This window comes from Coenobita brevimanus, chromosome 59, assembly GCF_032717465.1.
Source record: "Coenobita brevimanus isolate Jiangsu-jjx chromosome 59, ASM3271746v2, whole genome shotgun sequence".
NCBI lineage: Eukaryota > Metazoa > Arthropoda > Malacostraca > Decapoda > Coenobitidae > Coenobita > Coenobita brevimanus.
The window spans coordinates 28,897,267-28,914,490 of record NC_137012.1 but is presented as its reverse complement, the minus strand read 5'-3'; the positions used below and the strand labels follow the sequence as shown (position 1 = coordinate 28,914,490).

The window sequence follows — 17,224 nt, the reverse complement described above, 5'->3', positions numbered from 1 at the left end:
TTCTTCTTGTAGCAATGCACTGCAGGGAGTAGGAAAGACTCAATCACCATATTTGTAGAGTAAATGACTAAGATTCTCACCTTTTCATGTATTTCTGATGTAGACTGTGCATCACAGAAGGCAACTGTGGCCACATCCTTGAGGATGGGCATTTCAATTGCACAGTCTCGGCCATCCAGCAGGGCCACCAGCGGCCGGGCATGCATACCCGGGCCGTTGGGTATGGGTGGCCGGATGTTGTCCAGCCGCGGCCGTTTGTTACTGTTTAACATGCTGGTGGGCACTGTTTGTGGCACCGGGAACTGACGCTCAGCCCCGATCAACCCTGGGGGCTTGTCCATGCACCCCTCTGGCCTCACACCACCCAACCTGCAACACCCTCACATCAGTAATTCTCTCTCTCTCTCTCTCTCTCACACATACACACACACAAATATCAACAGCACAAACACTAAAACATCTTCATCTCACAAACACACACACACTAGCAAAACTAGTACATTAAAACTGTAACACACACACACACAATATTTACAAACGGAATCAAACCACAAGTCAACATGAGGACTCAATATCAAATATCTAGGAGGTGATAATATTGGACAATGACGCCTTCTGGGAGTTTACTAGATTACAGTGGCCAAAGTAAGATAATTAAAAGGCTGCATGCTACAGTGCACACGCCAAACACACGAAACAGGTGCTGCTACTAGATGATATTGTGCAAGTCCTGTGATCTCTCAAAAGTTGAATAAAAATGCATTCTTGAACCCTTTCTATCATAATGTTTGTTTTCATAATGGGCTCAATAACTTTTTCAAACATTCTCCAAAAGAAAAGTTACCGGTAACTGAAATGTTTTGGCACTTGCTTTTGAGGCCATGGAAACAAATAACACATGAAGATAGAAACCATGGGCTATATACATTAAGATTACTGTATTTACCTAATCAGCTACCTATAAGCAACAAATCTCAACATTCTGATACACTGAGAAACATTGCAATGATAAAATTTACAAATATGTACAAAATTAAACCTCCTGTCACATCCCCCTCCCCCCCCCCAAAAAAAATGCAGTACTGTGGACAACATAAACAAAACTGTCACAACACTTACTAAAACTTACCTAAGGTGTCACTAAGAAGCTACAAGCCTACTGCCACATACCTAAACCTTTCTTGTACTACTGTCTTAAACATTTTGTTATTACTGTGTTACCGGCATGCAGTTAAAATGATGACAGCAATAAAGATCCTACTAATAACTTGCATTTTTTTTTTTTTAATCCATGGGCCACAGTGTATACATTGTCACAACTACAAACCAGGAACGCTCCACATGGCAGCACACACACACAATCACAATCGTGACAACACACCATCCTTCACACCTAAAACACAACAGTTCAGACACAGCACACACACAGAAATAAGCTCAAATCAATCAACATGCACAACAATTCTGAAGACTCTCTATCACAACAAGAAAATAGTCTCCATGTGGTTTCATTAAAGTAACTGAACTGCATAAAGGAAAATACATCTGAATAAATCATTAATGAAAAAGATAAGTCCTTAGTATTCTCCTGACATAATAGCAGCAACATATGACACTCTGTAATGAGGTAATGTATACAGTGACTTGAGATGCATATTTCAGTATCTGTATGATCAAGAGCAGTTCTTACCTAAATAATGGAACTAGAGTTGTTTGAGAGGCAGCCAGGCGGGCAAGGTTAGCTCCTTACTCGGCTGCTCACTTCACCACCTGAGGTACAACACAGGAGGCCGTGAGTGAGTCAATTGGAAACGTGCGCGTGTGTAACAAACCCACACTGGGAGATGATGCATTCACCACACCATTCCATTCCGTGCACCGAGGTACAGGTATACTACTGAGTAATTTGTAATCCACTGGGCACCTACATTCTCTCCACTTTTTTGAACTGTACCACTGAGTGTCAATCTTCCCACCACTAACTTTCATCAAAACCAAGTTCATATTCAATCATAATTCCACATATGGGATAAAAAATAAAAACTGGAAGGAACTATGACACTTTTATACTCTTAACTTTTAATACTTCCCAAAAATCTCACTGCGTTATTGAGCCAATTTACTTTATAAAACTAATTTTATATTTTTCCCCCTCAACACGCATCTGAAATTACTGTACTGACATACTCTCATGTCCTTCTGGTGGAAACAAGGATTTATGACATTCCAACACTGCATGATTACAATAATTAAGGATATTAACTACAAAATGGTGAATGAGAAATATGAGGCTTGTGTTAGCTTGTTACATATCAATAAATGGTTAGGCTTTGTCTTTTTGCCCACTGCCCAAGTGCCAGTAAACCAAATTGCACAGATCTCCATGTGAGTTTGTTCACACTTGCAACACTTAAAGTCTATTTTTTACAGCCAACAAAATATCCATTCCAAGTAACTATATATATTCTCTTTCTTACAAGGTCAACGCTTATAGTTCAACGATAATTTTTACGAACAAATACATTACAGGGTGTAGTAATAAAATGGGTAAAACAAATTAATAAAATAGCTTACCTGTTCTGAAAGTTATGTATCCAGGACATCCTATATACTGCACATCAACCTGAAGGAGAGAGAGAGGAACAAGTTAGATGTCCACGATACTGTATGAAAAACACTATAAGTACAATTAATTTTAGTACAGTTTCCCTGAAATGGAAGGAAAGTACTGTACAGCAATTAAACCTCTTCAGTATTTGGATAAATCTGAAGTAAATTATCTGAAGAACACATAAATATTTAAATACAATGCAAAATACAAGAATATAAATTAAAACAATAAAGCAACACTATACTGTATTTAGATGTATAAAAACTGTATAACATGAACACCTTAAAGCTACCTAGTATCTATCAATGGCACTCAAAACGACGGCAATTAGGCAATACAACCAAATTAAATACAACTACCTTTGCGCCAATATAAGATTAGGCTTGGTAAAATGTGGATCAATGGTTCTATCTCCTGCGGTACTTTTGACACTGTCCGACACTGTATGGCTGACTTTATACTTCCTGCAATAAACCGTTGTGGCAGCACTATACACTGGGCCTTCCACACTATCCGAAGCTGCAGTATATACAAGCATGATATACCCAGCTCCCTTCTCTCTGCGTCACCTAGAAGACTTGGGTGTGAAGTTAGTAACATGATGCACTGACACTGACAAGACGAGCCTCCTACAAGCGCAGCCAGCCTCCTACAAGATGAGTCAGATGACGCGTGCTTATCCAACCCACACTAGGGACAGTACTCTAAAAAAAAAACTATCACTTAGTTTTCAGTGTTTCTATTTCCAATGCATATTTCAGATTGCATAAAATTACCAATGTATATTCGATATGCCTTGCCAGCAGAATATACGGCTCGATAGAGAAGGAACACTAAAGAAACAGGCCACATGGTGGAAGGGTGATCCCGACGCCAAGATTTCTTGGTTAGGCTAATCATATCCCTTCCTCGAGAAATTCTGAACGTACAGTATTATTTACAATTGATCTATAAGTTTTAAGGCAACAAGAAACAAACCATGCTAAAGCTTGTTACAAAAGTAATTATTATTACCGTATCTATTAAGGTGGCGGGTTGGTTCGCCTTCCCCGTAAAACGAACTCAAACGGCCACCCCTTTTGTTACGGGATTATGGCACCTGGCTAGAGGTAGATAGATCAATATTTAAATGTCATCATCTCGTCCGGTAGTATAGCGGAAAACTGTACTTTATAATAAATAGTTGTTACAACACCTTACAATGGCTGTGCTCTGGGTGGTGTGGCATTATTAACTGGTGAAAGCTTGACTGAGTATTGAAAAAATTCCTGTCTTTAAAATTCCTATCCTTACTAGTTACAATGAACATTACACACGAAATTAGTCACGGAGCTTCCCAGGACAACTCTCGGCCAGCGTGAGTTGTGGCACACTGATACAAGATTTTTTTTTTCTTTAACATTCCCTTTTCTTCTTTTTGCACTAACAAATATCTCATTTGTCTTCTATACTTTACAAATGAAAATACATGAATCAAGACACTGCCTTGGATTTTTTTTTTTTTTTTTTTTTTATATATATACTGCTGTAAACAAGATCTCAACAGTTCACTTCCATTGTCCTTTAGGCTACGAAGTTCAGCATTTCTTTTTTCGACATCGTGCATCTTTACTGGCCTTCACCCTTCTTCACTGAACAGAACACTTATCACATTCAGTGTGACCCCCCCACATCCCCATGAAATAATTAGTCACTCTTCCTTCCCCTCATTCTTCTTATCCTCTTCCCAGTAGCTCTTACCCCTCCCCAAGTGGAGTGTGACCCCTCCCCTTCCCCAAGTAGGCTGACCCCCTCCCTGCTCCAGTAGGTTGTGACCCTCTCACTCCCCATCCCCTTCCCGTGTAGGCTCTCACCCCCCTCCCCAAGTAGGCTGTGACCCCCCTCCCCCTAAACCACCAACTCCAAAACAAAACTTTTCTGTCAAAACTGATAGCGCCAAGTTCTGGCACACAACTTTTCCTATTAAAACTTCACTTCTCCTTGCCCCCTCTCCTACCCCCTCTTCCACCCCCCCAGCCATGCTCCTCCTCTTCCCTCCTCTCTCTCTCTCTTCCCCACCCCTCCCCTCTCCTTTCTTTCATCCTCTTCTTCCTCCCCTTTCCTTGGTCCCTCTTTCCTCTCACTGTTTTTTTGTTTCCCTTCTATCCTTTATTTTACCCCCTCCTCATATTACTCATCCTTCACCCTCATCCTTCTTATCCTCTTCCTTCACCTTTTTCATTTCCTTCATTTCTCGTTCCCTTCCTTTTACTGTCCTTCCCTCCCTTCTCTCCTTCCATCCCTCATTCCCCTCTTCTTCCTCCTATTCTCCACCTCTCAATTTCCAGGTCTACCCTTCTCCCCCTCTTCCACCCCCTCTTCCCCATCCAATATCCCTCTCCCTCCCTCATCTCCTTTCATAGCCCCCTCGGCCACATCTTGGTCTTAATACCGAACTACTGATTACCCTCCTAACTACCGCAACAAACTTCTGCCGCGCGGTAACCAACTCCACACTCCTCTCCTCATTCAACTCACATGACATGACCTAACCTACCACAGCAGCCCGACCTTACTTGCCACAACCTGACCTAGCTTACCACAGCCTAACCTAACCTGACCTACCACAACCTGACCAAGCTTACCACAGCCTGACCTAACCTACCACAGCCTGACCTACGTTACCAACCTAAATGACCACCTTACCTAAATGATCTAACCTATCCAAAGTTAACCCCCCCTATCCTACCACATCTTCACTTATTCTAACCTAACCAACTCCGCACCTGACTTAACCCAATTCAGAACACTCTGCCTCATCTATCCTATGCTTCTCAAACTCATATATCTAAACTGGGACCAAACCCAACCTGACCAATCCTAACCAAACTCCACGCACCTAAACAAACCCATCCCAACTCCACACACCTAACTGAACTAATCATGAAAACAAACTTAACCTAACAAACTCCACACACCTAACTCATCCCATCCAAACTCCATACAATCAACCCTAACCTATCCTAACCCACCTCCACTCCTAACCTAACCTAATTACTGGCACAAAGTTTGGAGCACTTTGTTAGGGGTACTTCTCCTTTCCTGGGTACTTCCTTATAACTCTCGCTCCAACTTCCAAATCACTGAATCACCCTCCCTAACTATCCCCCACAACTTTAGAACGAGCACACACAAGTACAGTTTTCGTCCATACTTACAATGATAAGATATATATAAATGCTATTCCAAATTTAAAGGTAAGGGGTATATTTAGAATTCATTCATTCACACTCTCTCTCTCTCTCTCTCACGAAGCTGATGATGGGGAGTTACTTGAGGTGGAAAAACTTAAATATTCTTACTAAAACTGCTTTGTTTATGCAATTTATACCGATATTATAAAGACAATATACAAAACAATAGCAGGGTGTAATATGTAGACTAAATCGCTTTGGAAGAGGTACTAGGGAGCCTCCGAAGTCCACAAGAATATGGTGCCTCGTCTGACCTTGTCCACTACTTAACTACAGATGTATAGTAACTGCAACCTGGGCCTGGTAGACATCCCTTAACTACCAAACTATTCCATAACTATCAAACTACTACACTATCACAACTACATTCCCACCCTCCTCAGCATCACCCTTCCCTAACTTTCACTATTATCATTCCCATCCCCTTTTCCATCCCCCAACCCCCCTTCATGCAATAACCACTACAACTACCACAACAACCCCTACAACTACCACTCCCTTACCCCTTTTCCATCTTCCCCCTCTTTCCACTTCACTAACCATCACATCTACCACAACCACCACTCCTTCCCCATTCCCATTTTCACCTCACCCAAGCAACCATTCTCTTCTACCATCTACCCCAGTTTTCTACCACACAAACCATGACACCTACCATAATCACCATCCTCCCCTTCCATATTCTCTCTCACTAATCACCATTCTTTCTCTATTCTTATTGTCCTCTTTCTTTAACCTTATTCTCTCTTCCCTTTTATATTTTCCCTCTCAAAGTGTCAATTTTCTTTAGTTTCCCACGTCCCACTATCTTCTTTCTTCTTCCCTTTCTCTTTACTTTCTTTGTTGACTTTCTTCCTCCTTTTGTTACTGTTCCCTTCACTACTTCCCCCCCCCCTTCCTCCCTGTCTCTCCACCTTCATCTTCCCCCTCCCTCCTTCAATTCATCCCTCTTCCTCTCTCATTCCCCCACCCTCTAGGTTCTCTTCCTTCCCCCCTCCCCTCACCTCCCTCTGTCTCCCCTGGTTCTCCCTTCTCCCTCCCATCCCCTCTCTCCTTCTCCTCCCCCTCCCCCCCTTTCTCCCTCCTCTCTCTCCCTCTTTCTCTCCCTCATCCCCTCCCTCCCCCTCCACCAACTCCGCCCGACTCCAACTTTTTCCCAGAATCCAACTCATTCCAACAAACTTTTGTCTTTAAAACTTTGCGCTGGCTATCACCGCACGTGGTGATGGTGAGGGTGATGGTGACGATGGTGAGACCCGCTGACCACATTACACACAAGAACATGATGGTGAAAGTGACTGGCAGCGATGTGATGGTGAGTAGGGTAGTCACCAGACGATATTAAGGACTTATGGTGCGGTAAGCATGATGGTGAAGGCGACTGGAAAGATATGATGGTGAGGCTAGTGACATAGTGTGTGATGAGTGCAGTGATGTGATGTGACTGAGTGGTGAACATAATGCTGAATGTGACTGGAAGTGATGGTATGGTGAGGGTGGTGGTAATTTGATGGTGCAGAGAATGATACTGCTGCTGTGGGTGAATGTGACGGTGAAAGTGACTGGAGGTGGTGTGATGGTGAGGGTGATAGTGAAAATGATGCACTTGACCTCTGACCAGGTAAATATGAATGATGGTGATGGTGAAGATGGAGGTGGAAGTGACTCAAGGTGTGCAAATTATGAAAATCGGAAGTCTAATAATGTTAATGAAAGCGATTAATGGCGACTGGACCGAGGAATGTATCATTATTATTATTATTATTATTACTATTTCATTATTATTATTATTGTTATAATTACTTCTTTTAGGTGATAGTGTTGGTTAGAAATGAGGAAAAATATTAAGGAAGTGGTGAATGAATGAATGAATATTTGAAGTTCTTAATGATAGCAAATGTAGATGATAATGAGGAGGAGGAGGATTGTGGTGGTGGTGGTGTTAATGAGTGATGGTGATAATGAAAGTGAGATAAGATGGTGAAGATGACCATAAATTTCCCTAAGTGATGGCAATGAGGAAAGTTGAGAGAGAGAGAGTTAAAAACCGAACAATAAATTGGATACAAAAATAAATAAACTGAAACGAAAAACGACAAAGGCGAAAAACAAATGAAAACGACAGAATGATATGTGAGCGAAACAATAAGACAAGGAAATAATTATAATACACAAAAATCAGGACGAAAAACACAAGAACAAACGAAACAGTAACGCGACTAACCTATAAAACAAATAATATAAAAAACGTCCGAATCAAAAAGAAAAATGGCAAACTGAACGAAACCAAGTGAAAAGAGCCAATTAGAGGAGTAAGCAGTAACTAAACTACCTAACTAACAAGCGGACCCTCCCAACAGCAGCGTAACTAACAAGATGGAAGCTAATAGCCAGAGAGAGAGAGAGAGAGAGAGAGAGAGAGAGAGAGGTGAGTCTCTACACTGTGCTAATAAGTGAAAATGACGGACAGTGAGTGTGTGAGATGACAGAAGTGACGTGTGGGGAAACAGATGGAAGTGACAGCCGGAAGAGATGGCAGTGACAGTGATATGAAAGTGATGGGTGGTGATAATGACAAGTTTAGGAAATGAGAAGCGAGACAGCGAAAGAATCGGATGGTGATGATAGTGAAAATGACCAGGAAAATGAAGTGACTTTGAAATCAGAGAAAGCGAAAGGAGGAAGTGTGGAGAATACTGACATGATGAATTAATATTATTATTATTATTATTATTATTATCATCATTATTATTATTATTACCATTCCTGTTATTATTGCAATTATTATACGCATATCAAACATTCAAACTAATACTTTTGATAACCCCTTCAGTCCAATAATGCCCATTTCAACTTTACTACCGCCAAACTATTTCAATTAATACATATATATAAAAAAAATCAGTCATGAACCAGCCTCCATCAACCCCTGCAGATCGATGACATTATGTTCATTTTATTATTACGGAAGCGAATCGATTGTGTTCACCTTTAGGGAAAAATTCGTAGAAGACTAACAATTTTCGCAGAAGGGGTTAGTCAGTTTGCGTGTGAAAGGTGTGTGTGTGTGTGTGTGTGTGTGTGTGTGTGTGTGTGTGTGTGTGTGTGTGTGTGTGTGTGTGTGTGTGTGTGTGTGTGTGTGACTGGTTGGAAACACTGGTGTCACGTACCTACCTGTGCTTTACGTCACACACACACCGCTTTTCTCTTCTTCCCATTTTATTTCTTCCTCTTCCACTTTCAACCACTCCTAGCTCTCCTCTCACACATACATTCCTCTCAGAAACACACACACACGTTCATTGCATACACCCCCTCTCTCTCACACACATTCACTGCATCTCTCTCTCTCTCTCTCTCCCAACTTCAGCAAGGAGGTTCAGACAAGTTTAGGTCTGTTTGTAACTTTACCAAGGCTTTGGGTAGAAGTTAACTTACAAGCTTTATATTACACACAAGTTGCCCTTCCGGAAATATCTGTATGATTATTATTAGATATTTAAGTTCTATTATTAGTAGTATCAGTTATTTTTATTATTATCATCGCTATTATTTTTAATGTTCTAGTTTTTAGGAAGTTAAGGATATTTAGGTTTTAAGTACTTGTAAGACAGATACCGAATACAGTAGATATAGAGACAGATAAATGCCGTCAATAAATGCAGAAGATAAAGGGAAGTGGACACACACACACACACACACATGGGGGGTGGGGGGGGTCACGCCGGAGAAGCAGCGAGTAGTTCGCCACTAACTTTCACTCTTAACCTCCCCCCTCCCTCCTCTCCCCCTCCCCCACACCTATTACACACACCCCTCTCCTCCCTATCTCTTCCTCCCCCTATCACTTTCTTCATCTCTCTCCCTCCCTCTCTCTCTCTCTCTCTCGCGTCGCGTCACCTCACGATTTTTCTTTCCGGAGTTTTTGTGGAGTTTGTCCAAAAAGTTGTATTTGGGCTCTCTCTCTCTCTCTCCTCTCTCTCTCTCTCTCTCAAGAAAAAAAGACAGGCCAGAGCAGCCAACTAAGTCTCCCTGCCTCTTTGTTCGTCCGTCTGTCTCTTGGGAAGGAAGGGAGGGAGGGAGGGTGTGAGAAGAGAGAGGGAGTGATGAGAAGGGAAAGTGAAGGAGTGATGGTGGAGGGTGAGGGGGTGTGGAGATGAGTGACAGGGATGGGGTAGAGAAAGTGTGAAAGGTGTGAAGGATGGAGAGGTGGAGGTAAGAGGTACGAGTAGGGGGTGGAGGAGATGATGAAAGAGGAGGGAAGAGAGGAGGAGGGAAAAGGAGGAGGGAGGGGGAGAGGAGGATGGAAAAGGAGCAGGGAGGGGAGAGGAGCGGTGGGGGGTAGAAGGTACATGACTGGAAGGAAGGTGGGTGTGGCAGTGTGGATGGGAGATTGGGGTGGAGGAAGAGGGGGAGGGAGTGTAGGAGGGAATGGTGAGGGGGTGACTGTGGGAGACGAGGAATTATAGTGGAGTGTAGAGAATGGGGAGGGGAGGGGTGGGAGAATGGAGTTGGGGGGTAAGAGAAAATGGATAAAAGAGGGGAGTGAGGAATGGAGGGGGAGTAGAGGGGAGGAAAACAAAGTAAGTATCTGTGGGTGGGAGTAAGGGAGGGGAAGGGGGAGAGACAGAGGTGGAGGCAGAGAGGTAGGGTGAAGGGGATGGAGAATGGAAAGATGAGGAAAGGGAGTAGAGGGAGAGAAAGTGTATAAGGGTGAGAGGGAGTGGGAACTGGGGAAGGGGAGAGAAGAGAAAAAAAAGGGGGGGGGGCACGTAAGACAGAAAGACGGAAGGTAAGGGAGAGGAAAGGTGAGGAAAGGAGGCAGCGACGTGGGGAAAGGGAGGGGGGTTGTGTAAGTATGGTGGGGCAGGAAGTGTGTGTCAGTATGTAGAAGGGACGGGGGGAGTGTGTATGAGGGGTGAGTGTGTATGAGGGGGGAGGGGGGAGAGAGTATGTGGGGAGGGGGCAGGAGTGTGTCTACGTGGAGGGGAGGGGGAATGGGGGGGTAGTGGAGTCCCGTTAACTTTCCCCTGAGAAGTTAAGACCAACTCTCCCACAAGAAGTCAGGATTTTTATTAAGTTTCCGGGGATCTGGGCCAACGCGAGCGGGAAAAGCGAAAGCATTTGGCAATACCGCCCCGCCGCAGTTGCCACACACCGCTAACTGAAAAAAATGGAGGGGGGTCTTACTTTTTATTTACAGGTTTATTTGTGCTACTTTTACAGGATCAACACTATTCCTCTGTTGTTTACATTTATCATCATCACCGTCCAATATTCCTTCACTCGATGCTGTGCTACCTTTTCAAAACTGACAGGCCAATGGTGCCTTGTAGACCAGGAAACCATTTAATACGCTGGGTGGTAACTATAACAAACAAATGAACTTCAATGCCTGGAGTGATTAGCCTGGCCCCGGATCCCTAGGCTTCCTATGTTGCAATAATGATGCAACGGGTAAATAAAAGTACAGGATATAAATATTTGCTGTTTACTTATTTATCAACTACCGTTTGTATGAGTTATTTTTTTCAATCTTTTAACAGCACAGTATCAGTTTGGGTTGATGAGTTTAGTAATCGAATCCGTCGTTTTCTTTACAGATTAAATAATTAGACTTTAGTACAAACAAAAATCGATGGACTGGTTTGAAAGGCCATGTGTGTGTGTGTGTGTGTGTGTGTGTGTGTGTGTGTGTGTGTGTGTGTGTGTGTGTGTGTGTGTGTGTGTGTGTGTGTGTGTGTGTGTGTAATTCTTCAGGCAGAGGGAATAAAGTAAAAAAAATCCAAGGGTTGATTAGAAAGGCTGTGTGTGTGTGTGTGTGTGTGTGTGTGTGTGTGTGTGTGTGTGTGTGTGTGTTAAAACTCACCCTCCTTGTCATGTCATTGTGACAGGAAGGGCGAAGGTGTGTGTGTGTGTGTGTGTGTGTTAAAACTCACCCTCCTTGTCATGTCATTGTGACAGGAAGGGCGAAGGTGTGTGTGTGTGTGTGTGTGTGTGTGTGTGTGTGTGTGTGTGTGTGTGTGTGTGTGTGTGTGTGTGTGTGTGTGTGTGTGGCTTAAAACTCACCCTCCTTGTCATGCCATTGCGATAAGGAAGGGCGAAGGGGTGGGGGTGGGCGGGGTCGAGGGGAAGCAGCACCTGAGGCCTTTCACCTGTGACCCATGACCCTTAAAGAAATGAATGAACGAATAAATAAAACAATAAAACAGGATTTGTACCGTGTTTTTTGTACTGCCATGTCCCCCCCCCCCCGTTTCCAAGAGACTAAAAATTTGAGAGCCAATCATACATCAACTCTAATATTTGCGATGTATAAACAATTGGCATTCACAAAACTACATGCAACAATATTTCCAACTATTTCAATGTGGCGTTAGAGGAAGGGGGGGCGGGGGGACGTAAGAAGTGATTGGGAGGAGGAGGAGAGGGAAGGGAAGGAGGGTGGGAGGGCGATGGAGGAGGGAGTACAGTAGGACAGGAGGGAAAGGTGCAAGGATGGAAGGGTAGTGGAGGAAAGATTAGAAAGGAGTTGGGTGGGGGAAGGGAAGACAGTGGAGGTCAAGAGGATGGAAAGAGGGGGAGGAGAAAGGGGAGGGGGAAGGGGGAGGGGGAGGGATGAGGAGAGTGCGTTTGGCATTAACAAATGAACCGGGATTTGAAAGTAAGCTATCTACTACCACCATTATTATTATTATTATTATTATTAAAGATACAGTATTTGCACAGCTTAGAATGCATAATATACACCAATATTTACACCTCCCCACTACTGACATCCGCCAAACTGAATGGGACAACACACTCATCCACTCAAGCCCCTGGAATCCTCACACCTCACAGACATCCACACTAAGTCCTACACACACTGGAAGTCCTACAAAGGCGTCCTCGTCACACTAAAAACACTCAATTTTCAACACTTTCATCCTGATACTGATATATGACCTGCAAAAATAAAATGGCAAATTCTCCTCCGCTTTCACATCTCGAAAACAATTTATTCATTTATTATTTTTCACGATAAAAAGATGAACACCGCTTGTGGTCGGTATTAACATTAAGAGTTCTCTATTCACAATTATTTTCATATTTCTTCCACCTTTGCTATACTGTAATTTTCTGAATCAGTCCAAGGAAAATTGGTATTCATAATCTTTTTATTTTCATTATATCACCACCACCATTATCATTACAATTTTATCACCACCACCACCACCACCACCACCAGCAGCATTATTTATTATTATTATTATTATTATTATTATTATTATTATTCCTTTCCTTTACTATGATTATCTTAAAATTCCACACAGGTTCTACTAAAGGGGTGGACTTTATACTAGGAGGGAGAAGGGGGATAAGACTAAATCCACATCCAAGCTGGCAAAGTACGAATGTCCACAGAAACAGGTGAACGTGAGAAACAGATGCGCTATAATGGCTACGTGTCTGTCTGTATACCGCAAGTCTTCAAAATAAGTGTGAACATATCTGCCTTCATCTAACGGGACTGGCCCACTTTCGCACCCTCAATGAGCCAACTGGGAGTGAACATACTATAGGCAAGCATTGAAGACAAACTACTGTATATTTGACTTCATCTGACGAAAATAAGTCACTCGCACCCTGATGTCCTTCTTGCATGAAAATCGATGATCCTGGTTACGAGGCAGGAATGAGTCTCCTTGGTTACTATCAAGCTGCTAATCTGACTATATTTGGTTATCAACAAACAAAACAAGCATCATCACTTACAAAAATCACAACTACCATTCACTCATAACCCCCACAACCAACAACCACCTCTCCCACTACCACCACAACCCTAAGTTACAAGACTCACAACCACCACTCATAATCACTTCCACAACCACCACCAGCCACCCCTACAACCACAACCATCGTCAGTTACAAGAATCATAACTATCACGCACTCATAACCACCACCAGAACTATCACTACTAACCCCCCCATCCCCACAACCACCACCGCAAGCACAAGCATCGTCATTAACAAGAATCACAACTACCATTTACTCCACCACAACCACAACCGCCACCAACACCACAACCACCCCCATCCCCACAACCACCACCACAAGCACAAGCATCGTCACTAACAAGAATCACAACTACCATTCATTCCACCACCACCACAACCACAACCGCCACCAACACCACAACCACCACAACCATCGTCAGTAGCAAGAATCACAACTACCACTCACACATAACCACCCCAACCACAACCACAAGCATCGTCAGTAGCAAGAATCACAACTACCAGTCACAACCACAACCACAACCACCACAACCACAAGCTTCGTCAGTTGCACGCGCCACAAACTGGTAAAATTCGCCGGGCAAAGTTAGAAAATATTAGCACGAGTTACCACATTGTTATAAGTTTCTAAAATATGACCATTAATTTTACACAAACTTTTTAAACTTTGGGCCAAATGTTTGAAGATTCCGATGTTCGCTGAAGTTAGAGCAAGTTTGTGAGAGTTGGGAGGAAGGGGGAGGAGGAGGAGGAGGAGGGAGAAAGGAGAGAAGGGGGGAAGATGGGAGTGAAGAGAGAGGGGAAAAGTGATGGACGAAAGGAGGGAAGAATGATGGAAGAGGGAGGTGATGAGGGAGTAGGAATGGGAGGAAGGTGTGGGAGAAGGATGGAGGAAAATGAGGGGCTGGAAGGAATAAGGGGACGGAAAGAGAAGAAAGTTAGGAAGATGGGGAAGGATGGGGAGGAAGGAGGGAGAAAATGAGAGAAACGGGAGGAAAGAATACGATTAAAAGGAGAGAGAGAGAGAGAGAGAGAAGGGTGAGGGTGATTACGTGAAGAGGTTGGGAGGAGAGGGAGTAGAAAGGGATAGTCATGAATGTGAAGAGAGAGGGAGGGAGATGACTGGCAGATGGAGGAAGAGAGGCACAGGGGAGAGAAAAAGGGGACGATGAAGGAACGCATGGTGGGAACGAAGTGGAAAATTTGAGAAAAATAGAGGGAATGGTGATGGAAAGAAGGAACAGGATAAAAAGGGAGGTGACAAACGCAAGGAGAGGAAGGGGAAAAATGGCAGGGAAGGGAAAGGGAGGAAAAAGGGGGGGGACTGGGGGGAGGGAAAAATGGCGGAGGAAAAAAGAAGGGGGCTGGTGAGGAAATTAAAAGGGAGACCAAGGGGGGGGAGGGCTAAGAGAGAGGGGGAAGGAGGGAGAAGCGAACGAACAAGTGATCAGCCAAAAGTTATCCAAAGTTACTCAAAAATAACTCCAAAACTCCCCTCGCAAACACCTACCAAGACTCTCTCTCTCTCTTCCCCCTCCCTCCCTCCCTCCCTCCCTCTCTAAGTGTAAACCAAAAAACTTCAACTTACTCGATAGATAAAACGTCTGTCTTTGCTGTGTTGTTTAGGCCACGCTGGATAGACTCTGGAATTATGTGTCTGGAAGAGAGAAGAAAAGATACCAGGTAAGTATTAGACAAGAATATTTATAAGAATCTGGAAAAACAAGATTAAAAAGGAAACGGATGGTGAGAAAATAATAAACGTGAGTGGGTGACAGCTCTCCAGACTGTTAATATAGTCACATTAGCCACATCGAAACGTGTGCCAAGAGAGAGAGAGAGAGAGAGAGAGAGAGAGAGAGAGAGAGAGAGAGAACAAAGCAGGGGAAAGAGAGGGGTTGATGGGTACAGGAACGTAAATAATAATAATAATAATAAAATAATAATAAAAAGGCACTTAAAAGCAAGGAGTACAAAGGGCAACACTACGGCCGATGATCACGTGAAAAGGTAAAAAATAAACATAAGAAGGACGAGAAATGAAAGGAGGCGAGTGAACAGACAGGAGAAAGAAAGGAACAGGAGAAAGAAAGGAAGGTACACAAGAAACAAAAAGGGAGAAACAACAGCCATTAAAGAAAAAATGATAAATAAGACGAGTAAAAAAAAAGGGACGAAAAGGAAAACAAAACACCCAAGAGGAGAAAAATCATTTGTAGTGGAAAAAATAAAAAACTATAAATATGAAGCAAATGTGAAAAAGGGTTAACGTAAAGTAAAAATTAATTAATAAGAAAATCTGGTAAAAAGAAATATAAAGGGCAAGCAAAGGGCATCACACATGGAGAAAGGGCAAGGTAGGTCAGGTGAGGAGGCGGGTAATATGGCTGGAAGGGCAAGTGAAGCTGAGGATGAGGTGAAAGGGCAAGCGGGGTGAAAGAGAAAGTGTGTGTGTGTGTGTGTGTGTGTGTGTGTGTGTGTGTGTGTGTGTGTGTGTGTGTTACAAACTGGGTAACTTTATTAATCTTTCTTTAACTTTGTACCCCACCACACAAACTACTCATAACTCCACAAGGGAGGAGGAGGAGGAGGAGGAGGAGGAGGAAAGCGAAGGGGGAACTGGGGGAGCAGCAGAAGAGGATAAAAGACATGGGAAAGAAATACAAAAGAAATACAAACAGCAACTGATCTTTCGAGGCTGCTTGATAGGTTACGACTAATGTAACAATTCTATGTCAAATATATGGATACAAAAGCTGGAGAGGAATGCAAAGATGGTGAGAGAGAGAGAGAGAGAGAGAGGGGGGGGGAGGGCGGGGGAGGTAAGCGAGAGTATTAGAAGGGGAAAGTGGATGAGAGGAAGAGTAGGTGTGAAGGGAGAAACGACACTGCGAGGCGGGGTGGAATAAGCTAAGGGTGGAGACAGGAAGGGAAAGGGAGAAGGGGAGAGCGAGGGAAACGGGAGGAAGGGAGAGATATAAAGAGGAAGAAGGAAGGTGGAGGAGGGAAGGGGAAGAGAGGGTAGGTGTAGAAGAGAGGGGAGACAAAAAGGGTGAGGGAAGGTGGGATGGGAAAGAAGACAGAGGGAGGGAGGGAAGGAGGGAGGGGGGAGGAACAGGAAGGAAAGAAGGGAGGAGAGGAGGGGGAGGTGACGGAAATATGAGACGGGAGGGGAGACTGTCAGGTGGGGGGGAAATGAGGGCTAAGAGGTGAGGGACGGGGAGAAAAGAAAAAGAAATGAGAGAGTTAAACTGAGACTAGCTACATGAAGCTGAGATGTAGGCTGGAGGAAAGGAAAGGGAGAATGCAGGAAGTAAAACAGGTATAAGGGAGTGTTAAGAGGGGAGGTGAGGGGGAGGGAGAGAAGGAGAGGGGAGGTACGAAAGCCAGAGAAAACTAGGGAGAATGAGTGGGGGTTATTTGTGACGGGGGGACGGGGATATGGATGGTTTTGTGTGTGTGTGTGTGTGTGTGTGTGTGTGTGTGTGTGAGGGGGATATGGATGAAGTGGTGTGTGTGTGGGGGGGAGGGGGTCGTAAGGTGAGGTGAGGTGACAAACCACAACATCCCCTCCACCATCTCTCTCTCTCTCTCT

General features: G+C 43.7%; 1 protein-coding gene across 7 annotated transcripts in view; it reads right to left on the bottom strand.

The window, feature by feature from the left end:
- CtBP (C-terminal binding protein) overlaps positions 1 to 17,224 on the bottom strand; it is a 77,726-nt gene that overhangs the window by 32,334 nt on the left and 28,168 nt on the right. For 4 of the 7 annotated variants that reach the window (XM_080274718.1, XM_080274724.1, XM_080274723.1 and 1 more), the window contains exons 2-4: positions 15,218 to 15,286; positions 2,575 to 2,623; positions 81 to 369 (exon numbers count right to left, since the gene is read on the bottom strand). In XM_080274718.1, the coding sequence (XP_080130844.1) occupies positions 81 to 369; positions 2,575 to 2,603 (318 nt within the window). In that variant the 5' untranslated portion in view covers positions 2,604 to 2,623; positions 15,218 to 15,286. Of the gene's footprint in view, positions 1 to 80; positions 370 to 1,690; positions 1,771 to 2,574; positions 2,624 to 15,217; positions 15,287 to 17,224 lie in introns of all 7 variants that reach the window. The other 3 variants (XM_080274721.1, XM_080274722.1, XM_080274719.1) reach the window with 3 other exon arrangements.